Raw genomic sequence first — 15,489 nt, 5'->3', positions numbered from 1 at the left:
CGCCTCCATCTTCCCGGCGTCTCTGCTCTGACTGATCAGGCAGAGGGCGCCGCGCACACTATATGCGTCATCGCGCCCTCTGCCTGAACAGTCAGAGAGCAGAGACGCCGGGAAGATGGAGGTGCCGGCCGGGAAGATGGATCGGCGGCTGGAACGTGGACAGGTGAATATAACATACTCACCTAGTCCTGGCGATCCTCGCGCTGTCCCCTCCTGTCTTCGGTGCCGCAGCTTCTTTCTCTATCAGCGGTCACCGGCACCGCTGATTAGAGAAATGAATAAGCGGCTCCGCCCCTATGGGAGGTGGAGCCGCTTATTCATTTCTGTAATGAGCGGTCCCACGTGACCGCTGAAGAGAGGAAGAAACTGCAGCGCCGAAGCCCGTGGGACGGCAGGGACAGCGCGAGGATCGCTGGGACTAGGTAAGTATGCCTCAGCGCCCGCTCCCCCTCACCCGCCGACCCCACCGCTACCGTGACTCGAGTATAAGCTGAGGGGGGCACTTTCAGCCCAAAAATTTGGGCTGAAAATCTCGGCTTATACTCGAGTATATACGGTATATATATATATATATATATATATATATATATATATATATATATATATATATATATATACATATATATACATATATATACCGTATATATATATTTTTTTTTTTTACTTTTTTTTCCCAGTTGCCTAAAGGTTTTGCTGTGATAATTAGGCAATCATTCAGTCACTAGGTTATGTTACTCATACAATGTAGGTCCATTGTGAGTTAGAAGAATGTATCTAAAGGGAACTAATTGTACATATAGGATTTAGGGAAGTAACAAAGAATTCACGCTTGTGTGAATGTGATGCAAGTCTGTGATAATCACATGGTTCTAGTCATGGGAATCAGGTCTTCAGAAGGTTAGCAATGACCTGAAGTTTAACAAATCATCACGGGGGCAACTGAAAATCAGCTTTAGACTTCTCAGAAAAGTGTTGTGAAATGAAAATGTATATTACGGGGCTCTGAACAAATAGCAGTTCCCATAGTGACTGAACGGAGATGTAGTAATATCACATAATAGGTTTATTTTTTTGTATTTGCTTCTATAAATGTCTCTGAAAGTGTTTTATGTAATCAGTTTTATTGACACCCAGATGAAAATTTATTGTGGAACACAATATTTTTGGTACCGGAGGGGGGTGTGTGTGTGTGTGCGCGCTACACATCAGTACCACACAGACGGGCACCAGGGCTGTTTCCTGGCGCCGGGTGGTGAAGACTGCTCTCATCATCCTACCCTGCTGGCGATCAGCGCAGAATGATGAGTTATATTTAAGTGATAACAATGACAGCAGGCGGCGGCTATTAAAACTATTACTCCCATCAGCCTACACCTGCTGCCGCTAGTAAGAGTGAGAGCAGAAGCGGCTGAAGAGAGTATTCCTCACCCAGTGCCTGCGCTATAAATAAATAAATGAAAACTGGGTGGGTTTCCCTGTATTTTTGATAAGCAGCTAGTCAAAACTCACAGCTGGGGGCTGCAACCCTCAGCTGTCAGCAAGGCTGGCTATCAAGAATAGAGGGGTCCCCACTCTATTGTTTGAATTATTTAAATAATTTTAAAGTTGTGGGGTCCCCCACATTTTTGACAACCAGCCTTGCAAAAACCAACAGCTGGGGGTTTATATTCTCAAGCTGCTAAGGGGCAATTGTTATAGGCCCCCCCAGCCTAAAAATAGCAGTCCGCAGCTGGTTAGAAAAGTCATGTCTACTAGATGCGCCAATTCTGGTGCTTTGCCCGGCTCTTCCCATTTGCCCTGTGGCAGTGGCAAGTGGGGTTGATGTCACCTTTGTATTGTCAGGTGACATCAAGGCTCAGACCCCTTTCACACATCAGTTTTTTGCCGTCAGTCACAATCTGTTGGCTCAACGCATCCGTCGCAGATTGTGAAAAGCTGATGCAACGGATTCGTTTTTTCGACAGATCCGACTAGCGGATCTAGCTAAATAAATCAAAGCATGCTCAATTAAAAAAAAAAAAAAAAAAAAAAAAAAAAAAAAACAGAATCCGTCACCGTATTCCATCATATCTTACTTTGCCCGTTGTCTCCGGTCGCCGGACAATTTTCAATGGATTCGGCGAATGACTAATGAAACGCGAGGCCATCCGTTGCTAATACAAGTCTGAGATAATGTGCAATGTGAATATATCATAAGACACTGCGGGGCTGGGATTGACAAGAAGGGCGGCCGCACAGGCGCAGTCTGCGAGACTGCATATGAGGACAGACGGGCAGCGCTCACTGCGCAGGCGCCGGATGACTTGAAAACAGCGCTGAGGAGGTGGCGCCCGGCACCGAGAAGACAGTTGAGTGACGGCAGTGTGGCGTGTGCAGCAGGGGGGGGAAAGACCTGCCTCCATTACTGAAGACAGGTATTTTGGAGAAATTACAAAACGCATTATTTCAGCATTTACAGCACCAATAACTAAAAGAGCCACCTTGTCAGAATGCAGCAATACTGCTGCACAAGGTGGCTCTTTTAGTTTCAAACGCCTGGGGGGGGGGTGACAGGTTCCCTTTAATATCTGAATTACAGATTTACGCTGGCTCCTCATCCACATGCTGCTGAGAAAATCTGCAGTGGACACTGCTGCTGTGGATTTGATATCCACAGTATATAATTGTATGCATTAAGCTTTTACTGTGAATCTGCTGTATCCATAGCAAAATATGTTCAGTTTTGGTGGTGATCTTGCAGCTATTGCTGTATTGCTGCACACAATGATTGCCTTGGCTTTGTACACCTCAGCAGTGTGCAATAATATGGTATTGGGTACAATAAGGAAACAGCTATATCAAGTAGATGAAGGCATTGTCAAAAATAAATCTAAATCATGTTTTGTTTTTTTCTTTAAGTTTTTTTTCTATATAGTGTGCATATTAAAAGGACTGTCGGCACAGAATGACTGTTCCTACCAAGTACAGGTGCTCTATGGTAGGGCCAATCATTTTATATACACCTTCCTCTGCTTGTCTTCCTTCTGTCTCCCCCCTCCCTCTTCTTTGACAGCTTTGCCTTAGGCTACTTTCACACTGGCGTTTTTTTTTTGTCGCAATGCGTCTAGGGGAAAAAACGCATCCTGCAAAGTTGTTTGCAGGATGCGTTTTTGCCCCATAGAGTAACATTACCGACGTATTGACACACGTTGCAACAGTCGTGCGACAGTTGCGCTGTGTTGTTGCGGACCGCCGGGAGCAAAAAACGTTAAATGTAACGTTTTTTTTGCTCCAGACGGACCGCTTTTTCCGACCGCGCATGCGCGGCCGGAACTCCGCCCCCACCTTCCTGCACCTCACAATGGGGCAGCGGATGCACCGGAGAATGCATCCGCTGCACCCGTTGTGCGGCGCTAACAACGCTAGCATCAGAATCTCGGCCCGACGCAATGCGACGGGCCGAATTCCGACGCTAGTGTGAAAATAGCCTTAATTGAGCCAGAGATGGATCCCAAAATATTTGGAAAGCAAGCAGGTGGAAAGATGTATCTTAAAGATTGGCCCCGTCATGGAGCACCGTGCTGCTGCACTTTGTGTGAACAGTCATCCTGTGCTGACAGTCGGGGTTTAATATGGAACATTCTTGTTTCCACATTCTGGCCTGTCTAAACAGGCTGCCAATCACCAGATGAATGAGCAAAACACTCGTTCATCAGGTGAAATTATTTTTGCTTGCTTTAAAGAAAAAAGAAAAGAAAAAATCACTGTAGCACATATTCCTGTGCATATTGGACATGTGCTGCCGATAACAATGATTTTCATTGAGCACAAAACTATAGTATTAGGCTAGGGTCACATTGCGTTAGTGCAACCCGTTTAGCGCTAACGCAATGTTTTTAATGGGGCCACGTCCTGGGGTCGCGGTAACGTCCCCGCTCTCACAGATCCCCGATCTGCGAGAGCGGGGAACGGACCGCGGGCGCGCCTCGGACGCTGCGAGCAGCGTCCGCGGCGCGCCAGGAAACACCGGCGCGTCGCTAGCGCGTGCCGAACATGGCACGCGCTAGTGCTGCGCGTTCCCATTGCCTTGAATGGGCGCGCTAACGGACGCGTTGCACAGTGTTAATTTCGCCGTGCAACGCTGTCCGTTAAGCGCGTTCCCATAATGCAATGGGAACCCAGCCTTAGGCTACTTTCACACTAGCGTCGGTATGGGCCTGTCGCAGTGCGTTGGGCCGACGTACCGACGCATGCTGTGAAGTAAAATCACAACGGGGGCAGCGGATGCAGTTTTACAATGCATCCGCTGCCCCATTGTAAGGTCCGGGGAGGAGGGGGCGGAGTTCTGGCCGCGCATGCGCGGTTGGAGAAAGCGGAACCGACGGACAAAAAAAGTTGCATGGAACGCTTTTTTGTCCCGACGGACTGCAAAAAGACGACACATCCGTCGCACGATGGATGCAATGTCTGGCAATCCGTCGCTAATGAAAGTCTATGGAGAGAAAACGCATCCTGCGGGCAACTTTGCAGGATGTGTTTTTTTTTCTTCTCCAAAACGACGCATTGCGACGAAGGCCAAACGACGCTAGTGTGAAAGTAGCCTTAGCAATCATAGCAATCATTCTGTAGGCATAGAAGTGCAATGGCCTGGCTAATTCATGAAACAACCACCAATCTGCTAACCGGTTGGCCAATGTAAATACTCACATTCGTCAAATATTTCAGACACAATAGCATGTTGTTTCCTGGAGCTGACTTTCCAAGTTTACTAGGTAGACTGAAACAGATTATGCTCAAGTGTTTTGCTGGAGGGCAAGGAAAAAGCCGTAAATCAGGGTTGGGCACATGGATAAATCTCTGTATGCCCAGGAAGTTTTCCTAGTGAATGTAATAAAAGAGATGCCATAAAGTGTGATGTGATAACAGGTGGGGCAGTCACCTTGGTTGGCACTTCTAAAGAGTCAATACAAAAGTGACAATGAAAAAACAGCAACAAGGAACCTGACTGCACTCACTTTTGTCAATTTAGATAATTTAGTTACCACAACAAAAATTCCAGCATCTCTACAAGTAGCACAAATTGCTAGCTTTAGCTTCTGATATAACTAAATTACTAGTATTTGGTAATTGTAGGTAGATGTAATCTACTAATATAATTGTCGAAGGGTCACTTCCGACTGTCTGTCTGTCACGAATATTCATTGGTCGCAGCCTCTGTCTGTCATGGAAATCCAAGTCACTGGTTGTGGTGAAACAGCCACGACCAATCAATCAGCGACAGGCACAGTTCGGCGGAAAAATGGCCGCTCCTTCCTCTCTGCAGTCAGTGCCCACTCCGTACTCCCCTCCAGTCAGCGCTCACACAGGGTTAATGGCAGCGTTGACTGCGGTGTAACGCACTCGGTTAACAATGCTATTAACCCTGTGTGACCAACGTTTTACTATTCATGCTGCCTATGCCGCATCAATAGTAAAAAGATCTAATGTTAAAAATAATAATAAAAAAAATATATATACTCACCGTGCGTCGGATCAGGAACAGGCCTTTCCCGCTCCTTGCGACGCCCCGGTGACCGCTCCATGCATTGCGGTCTCGCGAGACCGCTACGTCATCTCGTGAGACCGCAATGCACTCTTCAGACCGGAGCGCGCGAGGAACGTCGGTAACTGCTTCGATCCGGGGGCCAACGGAGGGCGAGTATATAACTATTTTTTATTTCATACTACGCGGGCTGTGCAATATACTACATGACTGGGCAGTATGCTGCGGGACTGGGCAGTATGCTGCGGGACTGGGCAGTATGCTACGTGGACATGCATATTCTAGAATACCTGATGCGTTAGAATCGGGCCACCATCTAGTCCTTAATAACGTCCTTAATGGAGAAAAGGCATATACCGATTTACTGTCTGTTTGGAGTCAAATACTCCACAGATTGTCAATAGTTACATTCATCTTTTGTCTTTTTCTTCGATTACTGTCACCAAATCTTTCTTGTAGAATTGGAGAAACTCACAATGTAATGATTGCAGAGCAGAAAAAAAACATTTTCTTTTATAGACAATGTCCACTCCTTTAAGGAGATTTCAGCAATCAAAGAATTTAGCACTTTTGCTTTAAGTCCTAGTGGGTGTTATCTGATTGTTTTCACTGGGGATGTTTATCTCTTCTCCCTATTTGATGCTGGCCAATCATAAGCAGGCAGGAACACAGTGGAAAAAGAACACGCCCCCACCACAGTTTACAGCAGGTTTCTCATTGTGAGATGTAATCACATTTATTTGTTGTGCTCAAGCAACTTGTAATCACTCTGCAATGAGATAAGGGCTGTCATTAGACCTCACACAGGAGCAGTGTGTCCAGGGCTATCTCTGTGTGAGAAGTAATGACTCAACTCTCTAATCTCCCTGCAGAGCAACAGTATAACTACTGCACAACCAACATGAGTGACATTACTGACACCTCGTCTTACAGGCAGGGAGTGTGATAGTGTCAGTACAGCAGTGGTATCCATGCTTGGAGAGGAGGGGAGCTGATGTAAGGGTTTGTAATGTTACACAGCCAATTTCACCTCATTCAGGGGTTAAACAAAGCTGCATCATGACCTTTTGCATATTGAGAAATCTGCTCTGAGCTATGGTAGTGGTGGTTTTTTTTTTTTTGTGTTGCTGACTGCATGTGATTGGTCAGCATCATACAGGGGAAGTATAACCCCCGCCCCCAGTGAAAACTGTTCAATAACATCCACTTTGTCTTAAAGTTAACTGATTAGGTGTCAAATACTTTGCTAAAATATCTGCAATGGGGAGGTGGAAAAAAAAAAGTTCCTCTCTGCAGCCACCCATCATGTCTGGCTCAAAATGGAAAAACTTGGTGAAACTTTTTTTTTTTTTTTTTTTTTACTGCGATGCAAAAACTCCATAGACCTCAATAGAAAAGGGCACAGTTGCCAGCACCAGATTTCTAGGCGCATTAGCTACCTGGCTCCTGAGATTAGTCCAGTCCTGCAGTAGTAAATGTATGCATGGCTGCTGTTCATAATGGGCCACGGCAGCTAGGAATGATCCCTAATAGAACAGATTTAAAAGAAATTTAACAGATCCCATCTACTATATAATTGTCTAAGGGTCACTTCCGTCTTTCTGTCTGTCCTTCTGTCTGTCACGGATATTCATTGGTCGTGGCCTCTGTCTGTCATGGAATCCAAGTCACTGATTGGTCTTGCCAGCTGTCTGTCATGGCTGCCGCGACCAATCAGAGACGTCCACAGTCCGATTAGTCCCTCCCTACTCCCCTGCAGTCAGCGCCCGCTCCATACTCCCCGCAGTCACCGCTCACACAGGATTAATGCCAGCGGTAACAGACTGCGTTATGCCGTGGGTAACTCACTCCGTTACCGCCGCTATTAACCCTGTGTGAACAAGTTTCTACTATTGGTGCTGCCTATGCAGCGTCAATAGTAAAAACATCTAATGTTAAAAAAAAATAAAAAATCATTATATACTCACCTTTCGCGACGCTCCGGTGACCGCTCCATGCAAGCGACAGGTTCCGGTGGCAAGGATGGTATGGGAGAAAGACCTGCCGTGACGTCACGTGACCGCGACGTCATCACAGGTCCTGCGTGAGAAGGACCTGCCATGACGTCATGTGACCGCGATGTCATCACAGATCCTGCGTGAGAAGGACCTGCCATGACGTCACGGTCATGTGACCGAACTACAAGGGGCCCTCGGAAGGTGAGTATATGTTTTATTTTTTAAATTTTTTTTAACCTGTAACATACGTGGCTGTGCAATATACTACGTGGCTGTGTGCTGTATACTACGTGCCTGGGCAATATACTACGTGGGCTGTGCAATATACTACGTGGGCTGTGCAATTTACTACGTGGACATGCATATTCTAGAATGGCAGCATTAACCGACCGCGGTGTAACGCACTCGGTTAACGCTGCATCCAACCCACAGTGTCCAGCATAATGGATGGGATTTCAACAAATCGCGCGTCCACTATGAGTCTGCAGATGCCAGAAGCTCATTCACGGACATGTGGCACTTCTCTCCAGACCGCAGCATGTCTATTTCTGTTGCTGAGACCCAAGTCTCCACAAGAGAAATTTCATCTATACAATGTATTGTATTCCTCGTATCATGTTCTCATACACTTTATGCAGTTATTAGCCCTCTGTGTCTGTACTGCTACATACTTAGGCAGTTAACTGGTTCATGCAGCTTTACATGAATGCCTGAGCCTTACACTATGGCCGGTCCGAATAACGAAAGCAATTGTTACCATCCACCTCTCGTGTCTCCCCTTTTCCTTATAGTTTGTAAGCTTGCGAGCAGGGCCCTCATTCCTCTTGGTATCTATTTTTAACTGTGATTTCTGTTGTACAGACAATAGACATTACAGCATAAGTCCCCTCTATAATTTGTAAAGCGCTGCGGAATATGTTGGCGCTATATAAATAAAATTATTATTGGACGCGGTGAAACCGCATGGTTCAGTGAACACATGTAGATTCACCTGCCTTCACCTTCCAACAGCCGGCAGCACTTTTGACGCAGCAGACCTGTGCTGTGTCCAAAGCGCTGCCAATTCCTGATCGCCTACACATACCTTTTTTTTTTTTTTGTAGTTTGCACAAGTGCAGAGATTCTGGCCTTTTTCTGCTCTATAGTGAGACTTTACCTAGGTGCAGGTAAAGTCCAGTGTCCCTCCACCCCGACGCGTGTTTCATCCCGCTTCCACAGGGAGTGTATGACTAGGCTAGTGTGAACATCCCAAAATTTGAATTGTTGCAGTGTCCAACATTCATTGCGTTGTAGTGTTTGAGATCTGTCCCAGCTTCGATACTTGCATGTATAGGTTACTGACAAATAATAAACCTCACTGGAGACATCTTGTTCTTTTTGTACATACAATGTTACTATTATTTCTAAAAGTTCTCCTGGCCTTGAGGATGCCCTCCACAAAGTATCTCTGTCACATGGAACTTTTCAGAGAATATACTATTTGTGGGGAAACTTGGTAAGAAAAAAAAATTAATAGTTTCATTGTGTAGCGTTTCTTAACATTGTGTCTACAAGCCCTTCCCCCAAGTGTGGAAGTGTTATAAAATGTCTCCTAGATTAGGTAGCAGGATTTTTTCAATTGCGGTGAAACCTTGAAGAGGGAGTATAAATAGCCATTATTGCTGAAGGTATGTCTACAAGTTTGGTAAGCAGCACTTGGTATCTCATCATGCTACCTTTTCTGTCTGGTTAATATTGGTTTTCTTTGCTTTTTTTTTTTTCTTTTATGTAAAGTGTGCTTTGTTGTATTTTTTTGGTGAATATAGTAAAGAGAAATAGGATTATTTGCGATTTTGGAGGCTTTGGGTTATAAAAAGAGTTCTTAATATACAGCTTTCAAAGAAAATGCCGGTTTTATTTATTATTTTACTTTGAGCAACAATTGTTTTCGTACAAGATTTTGAAGTAATTTCAGAGTGCAACTTGCACTTGAAATTAAAAATGACATATAGCAACTGTAGTTGAATTTCATGCCCATGATGGTGGCTCTATAATATTATTGTTAGCCCAACATAATGTAATGTAGTGGAAGGCAGACAAGCATATGAAGCTCCAGGCGTGCGCTGCCCCAGTTTTTTGAACTCATGGAGACTCAAGAGCATGAACACTGAGCCTCATTGTCGCCATTTGTAATTAATATTTGTACTTTCTCTGATGCATTTATAAAAATAAAAAATATTTGTGGAAGTTAAGCTAGCCCTACTCATTAGATTGTTTGCTAAAAGCCATTTTGGCTGGCTCTCCCATACGTTTGGCCAAGCAGTCATACTTTCAGAGCTGCTGATAAACTTTTGTGTTGGCTGCTTATCTCTGGGAGAACAGTGATCGGTGGTCCAAAATGGGACATGCCTGATCCATGTCCTCTCTGACAATCAGTTGGCCCGTGCCCATACACATTGGATTGTCGGCCCAATCTGTTGATGTTGGTGGGTTCAGCTGACATTAGTCTGTGTATATGAGCCGGACCCTTGGTTACACTGTGTTATGACTGTCGTTGAATTGTTAATATGGTAACAATATCTAGTGTGAGCAGAGCATAAACTGCATCTACCGCTATAACTTTATTTGACATTTTAGTAGAGATTTTAGGTGTATCTTGAGCTAGATGGCAGTATGTACTAACATTCTTATCTCCCCCTTTTTTTTTTTTTTTTTCTTGGCCAGGTGGAATAGAAATGAAGGTACACGTTCACACAAAATTTTGCTTTATTTGTTTATTTACATTTATTTTTAATCACTGCAACCATTGCCATGGCTATGTACATGAGCACACCTCAGAAGAAAGCCATGCTCGGAGTCACAACGATTACCAGATCTCCGAACAGCCATATCTCCAGAATGCCGCGGCAGAGCTGTCCACGAGCAAGTCTTCAGTGCCTGAAGCCGAGCATGAGCAGCGATATTTTATTGAGAAACTGTTCCATCGCTATGGGGAAAATGGAAGATTGTCATATTATGGGCTGGAAAAACTTTTAACCAGCTTGGGACTTGGTGAGGTGAAAGTAGTTGAAATAGATCATGAGGACGTTGGCCATGATCCTGTTTCACATCTGGATCTTTTAGATGTTCAAGAAGGAAAGCATTTACATGTACCTGATCACATAGATTCCCATCCCCACACAAAGGAGAAAAATGAATCCAAAAGTGTTTCCACAAAAGAGTTTAACAAGTGTAACGAGAAAAAGGCATCTGTGCACATGGAGCATAAAACGACCCACAAAAATCACTTGCATCATCATGTTCATAATAGCACATACCATTCCCATAACAATAGCCACCACAATCACAGTGCTGCTGTCAGCAATGTGTCACTTGAAGGGCAAACAAATGAACCATTGACTGGTACAAATACAACCCAGGAACATGTAGAAAAGAAACCTCATAAACATAAAAAGAGACAAAAAGGATCAAAACCCAGCGAAGGTGCTGTAGGCTCAGCGCAGCTTCATTTTGAACAAGCTCAAGATGAAAACAAGCGAGGTTACAAACTGGACCGTAACTTTGCTGCTTCGCTTATTCCTGGGAATGTGGACGATGATAATCTGGAATCCGAGGAACACAAGCAGGGGCCTGAATACCTTCACCGAAACACCCGTAAGAGAGAAGCGCCCAATGACCAGCCTGGTGTAAAAAGCCATGCAGGCTTCATGAAGAGTCACAGTGAACATGATAATGAAGTGCATGATCATGATGAGGTCAGTGGAGTATGTGTTTGTGTTTTATTTTATTCCTATATATTTATATGGAAGGGATTGTTTGTTCTATGGTTCAGTGACCGCACACAATTTGGTGGTCGGCGCTTATAGCTAGTGAGCATTTCTGCTACACATAGGCTATCTGATCATCGCCTGTATGTAGCAGAGGTGATCCAAGTATAGCAGCTTTTAGTCTCCCATGGACACTATTGAAGCAGACATTGCATTGGAGCCCCATTCAAAATAAAACAATTAAAAAAACAAATCAAATACTGTATATACTAGAGTATAAGCCGACCCCCCTAATTTTACCACCAAAAACTGGGAAACTTATTGACTCAAGTATAAGCCTAGGGTGGGAAATGCAGCAGCTACTGGTAAATTTAAAAAATAAAAATAGATACCAATAAAGTTACATTGAGACATTGGCCCCATAAAATGCTCCTTACAAAATACGCCCCATATAATGCTCCATAAAGTTGATGATGGGCCCCATAAGATGCTCATATGATGCAGTTTATGCTAATCATACACCCTATAGCAGCTGCTGCAATAAAAGAAAAATGACATACTCTCCTCTCGTCGCTGACCGCTGCTCCTCAGCGTCACAGCTCTCTGCAGTGACCCTCACCCAGCCCCAGATCACGAAAAATGGAGACGCTACCGGTCTCGGAAAATTGCACTTTCTTTTTTTTAACAAATTTTGGATTTTTTTTCCCACCACTTAAATAAAGAGCCTAGATATGTTTGGTGTCTATAAACTCACAATGACCTGGGCAATCATAATGGCAGGTCAGTTTTAGAATTTAGTAAACATGGTAAAAAAACCCCTAAAACTGTGGAATTGCACTTCTGTTGCAATTTCACCACACTTGGAATTTTCTCCCCATGTTCCAGTACACGATATGTTAAAACCAATGGTGTCATTCAAAAGTACAACTTGTCCTGCACAAAAACAAGCCCTCAGAAAAATAAAAAGTTATGGCTCTGGGAAGGAGACCAAAAAACAGAAGTTTAAAAACTGAAATACCCCTGGTCGTTACGGGGTTTTAAATGCGGTCTTTCTGCATCTTAAAAAATAAATAAAATCCTCTCCCTCAAGTGATGTTGATGCTGGGTCTCCTGGCGCTTGTGGTACGTGTGCTGCAGCGCTCACCGCTCTCTGATGAGACGCTGATGTCCTGGAGCCTAGTTATGGCCACTAATTGTTTCTTTTATCTTTGATGCAGTTACACTTGTGATGGCAAATGCAAATATCGTAGTTGGAAATATGATTATGTATATAGTCTGTTGTTCCTTTTATTTTAATTCTTACTCTAAAAGAATATAGCGGATGAATAATACAGAGCTATATTTAATTAGTGATCTTTCTGCGCCTGGTATTTACCTGAATAACTAAGCATGAATTGCACTTTTTCTGTACACTGATGCTAGAATACCTTCACATCCAGGTGTCTTTAATGTGTAGCACATGGTCGTATATCTTTATTGTATTTTTTATACCATTGTATAATCCCCTTCCTAATTACTTTGCCTTTTAGGGTATGTTTACATGTTCAGGAAACGCTGCGTTTTTGAATCTGCATTGAGCCGCAGCGTCAAACACGCAGTGTCCAGATGTTACAGCATAGTGGAGGGGATTTCATGAAATCCCGTCTCCACTATGTATTAAAAGACGCATGCGGCAGACCCGCGAAAACACACATGCGGCGCGTCTTTTAAGAATGCAGCATGTCCTTACATTGCAGAAAAAAACGCAAGGACAGCGCAGGTGACCTGCCAGTGACCTCAGGTACAGGTTTGGTCAGGATTTTACCTGCATAAAATCCTGACCAAATCCTGATGCAAACCTGAACCTGGACACATACCCTAAAATATATGACATTTATATCCTAACACTTCTGGAGAAAGATTCATACCTCAGAACCGAAACGTTGCCCCAGCCATTATGGGCTAACAAACGGCTTTTTATTTCTCTCTATATTGCTTGGTGTGCTGCCTCCATTCATTACTTTATCTGGATGGTTTGTTGCTGCCCTGCTTTTCTATTTTTGACAAACCAAACAGATGGGAAAAGGTGTGAATTGGCCGTTATGTTATATTATCTTTATCGCGCATGTTAAAACGTAGTGTTTATTTTTTCCCTTTATTTTTTTCCTTTAGTGTTTAAATGTTACTCAGCTCCTCAGTTATTATGGATTGAATCTTCACTCTCCGATTTCCCCTGACCAGTTTGCGTACCTATGTCCTGCACTGTTGTATCAGATTGATAGTAGGTTTTGTATCAAGCATTTCACTGAAGTAGAAGTAAAGGCTTCCGAAGGAAGTAAAGGACCAATATCTGGTAAGTAAATTCTTGGTTTTGGTGACTCTTCTATCTGCAAAGGTGCATGAAGTTTGGACTAGAAGCCTAAGGATTAGTGATGAGCGAGTGTACTTGTTGCTTGGGTTTTCCAGAGCACGCTCGGGTGATCTCTGAGTATTTGTGACTGCTCGGGGATTTAGTTTTCATCCCCTCAGCAGCATGATTTACAGCTACTTACCTGCTTGATTACATGTGAGGATTCCCTACCAGCCAGGCAACCCCCACATGTACTCAGTCTGGCTAGTAGCTGTAAATCATTCAGCTGCCGTAATGAAAACTAAATCTCCAAACACTAACAAATACTCGGAGGTCACCTGACTGTACGAGCAACGAGTACACTCACTGATCACTACTAAGGATATGTGCACATGGATTGCTAAAGAAACAAGTTCACACACACCTTAAAGGATGAGCGTTTCCTGAAGCATTTTTTAAGTATTTTTTTTTTCCTGTGCAGCCTTTGGATTGGACAGTGCTTACTTTTGAGTAGATTTCACTTCAGAGTATTATGAACCCTCTTTTTTCTGACATTGTTTTTGAAAACCTGAAGCAGAAAGTCTCAAAGCACATAGAAAAAGCAAAGTGTTTTACAATTAGGCTGCCGTCACACGATCAGTATTTGTAAGCCAAAACCAGGAGTGGAACAATCAGAGGAAAAGTATAATAGAAACATGTGCACCACTTCTGTATTTATCACCCACTCCTGGTTTTGGAAGAGTCTTGAGCATTTTAAGTTTTTTTTTTTTTCCGATGGTTTTTGTAGCAGACTCGTTCTAAAATATACAATGTATTCCAATCTCTGGATCCAGAGATCCTGGTGTATGAGCTGGTATGCATGCACCGTGTAAGTGAAATCTTGGTGTATGAGCTGGTATGCGTGCACCGTGTAAGAGCTTGTTCACACTGGCCATTAACTGACCAAGCCAAAGTTAAAAACAAAATCACATGTACTCTGCTGTAAGGAAGTAAAAAGCAATAGTGCCCATTAATAACATGGTGTGTTTAGTAAACACTGTTATTGATCAACAAAAGCGAAAAAAGTAATCCCACCAGCATCAAGGTGTAGCCAATTAGGACAGGCCTAACCTCTAGTATTAAAACTTTGTCAAAGGTTAGGACCGTCCCAATTGGGTGCACCTGGATGCTGGTGGGAACACACTCACTCACTCTCACGATCACTCAACTCTTTTCTATATCAAAAACTGTGTATGAAGTCCCCTATGTTACTTATATGCACTATTGATTTTTACTTATAGCCGGGTATACATTGATTTTGTTTCTCTTAGGTTTTGTCCCTTTATTATACATAGGTGAGTTTGTGAATGAGAGTAATGTACTATTTGCTATCTGAAAGTGGGTTCTCAGTTGGTGTTACTGGTGGGCCTTTGGCACCCCCATCCGACACTGTGTAGCGATCTAGAATATATATACTGTATTTTCTGGTGTATAAGACTACTTTTTAACCCCTGAAAATCTTCTCAAAAGTCAGGTGTCGTCTTGTACGCCAGGTGTCGTCTTATAGGGCAGATGCGGAGTAATCTGCGGTCGCCGCATATTGTGGGGTGAGCGGTCCCAATGACGACGTGAGGGGGCACCTCACCGGGAAGGTGTAAGTGAAGCAGAGTCAGAGAAAGAGATAAGATACAAGGGAGAGCCAGATGAGTGAAAGAGAAGTGTTTTTCTAGGCACAGCACCGCGCTCTCTTTTTTTGCATACCCCTGGCATCCCAGACGCTGACAGTTTTTCACTTAGACCTTCCTGGTGAGGCGCCTTCTCACCTCGTCATTGGGACCACTCCCCCCCCACTATATACTTCAACAGCAGATTGCTCCGCACCCACCCTATAAGACGACACCCGGCATATATGACAAC

The 15,489-nt window shown here is 43.8% G+C and overlaps 1 protein-coding gene across 2 annotated transcripts in view; it reads left to right on the top strand.

The window, feature by feature from the left end:
* Positions 1–15,489, top strand: part of SLC39A10 (solute carrier family 39 member 10) — a 73,221-nt gene that overhangs the window by 19,428 nt on the left and 38,304 nt on the right. The window contains exons 1-3 of one of the 2 annotated variants that reach the window (XM_069733893.1): positions 9,126–9,185; positions 10,222–11,252; positions 13,416–13,596. In XM_069733893.1, coding sequence (XP_069589994.1) covers positions 10,233–11,252; positions 13,416–13,596 — 1,201 coding nt within the window. In that variant the 5' untranslated portion in view covers positions 9,126–9,185; positions 10,222–10,232. Of the gene's footprint in view, positions 1–9,125; positions 9,186–10,221; positions 11,253–13,415; positions 13,597–15,489 lie in introns of those variants that run through there. The other variant, XM_069733892.1, reaches the window with a different exon arrangement.

Source organism: Ranitomeya imitator, chromosome 7 (assembly GCF_032444005.1).
Source record: "Ranitomeya imitator isolate aRanImi1 chromosome 7, aRanImi1.pri, whole genome shotgun sequence".
Classification (NCBI taxonomy): Eukaryota; Metazoa; Chordata; class Amphibia; order Anura; family Dendrobatidae; genus Ranitomeya; species Ranitomeya imitator.
This window is presented reverse-complemented; position numbering and strand designations above follow the sequence as displayed.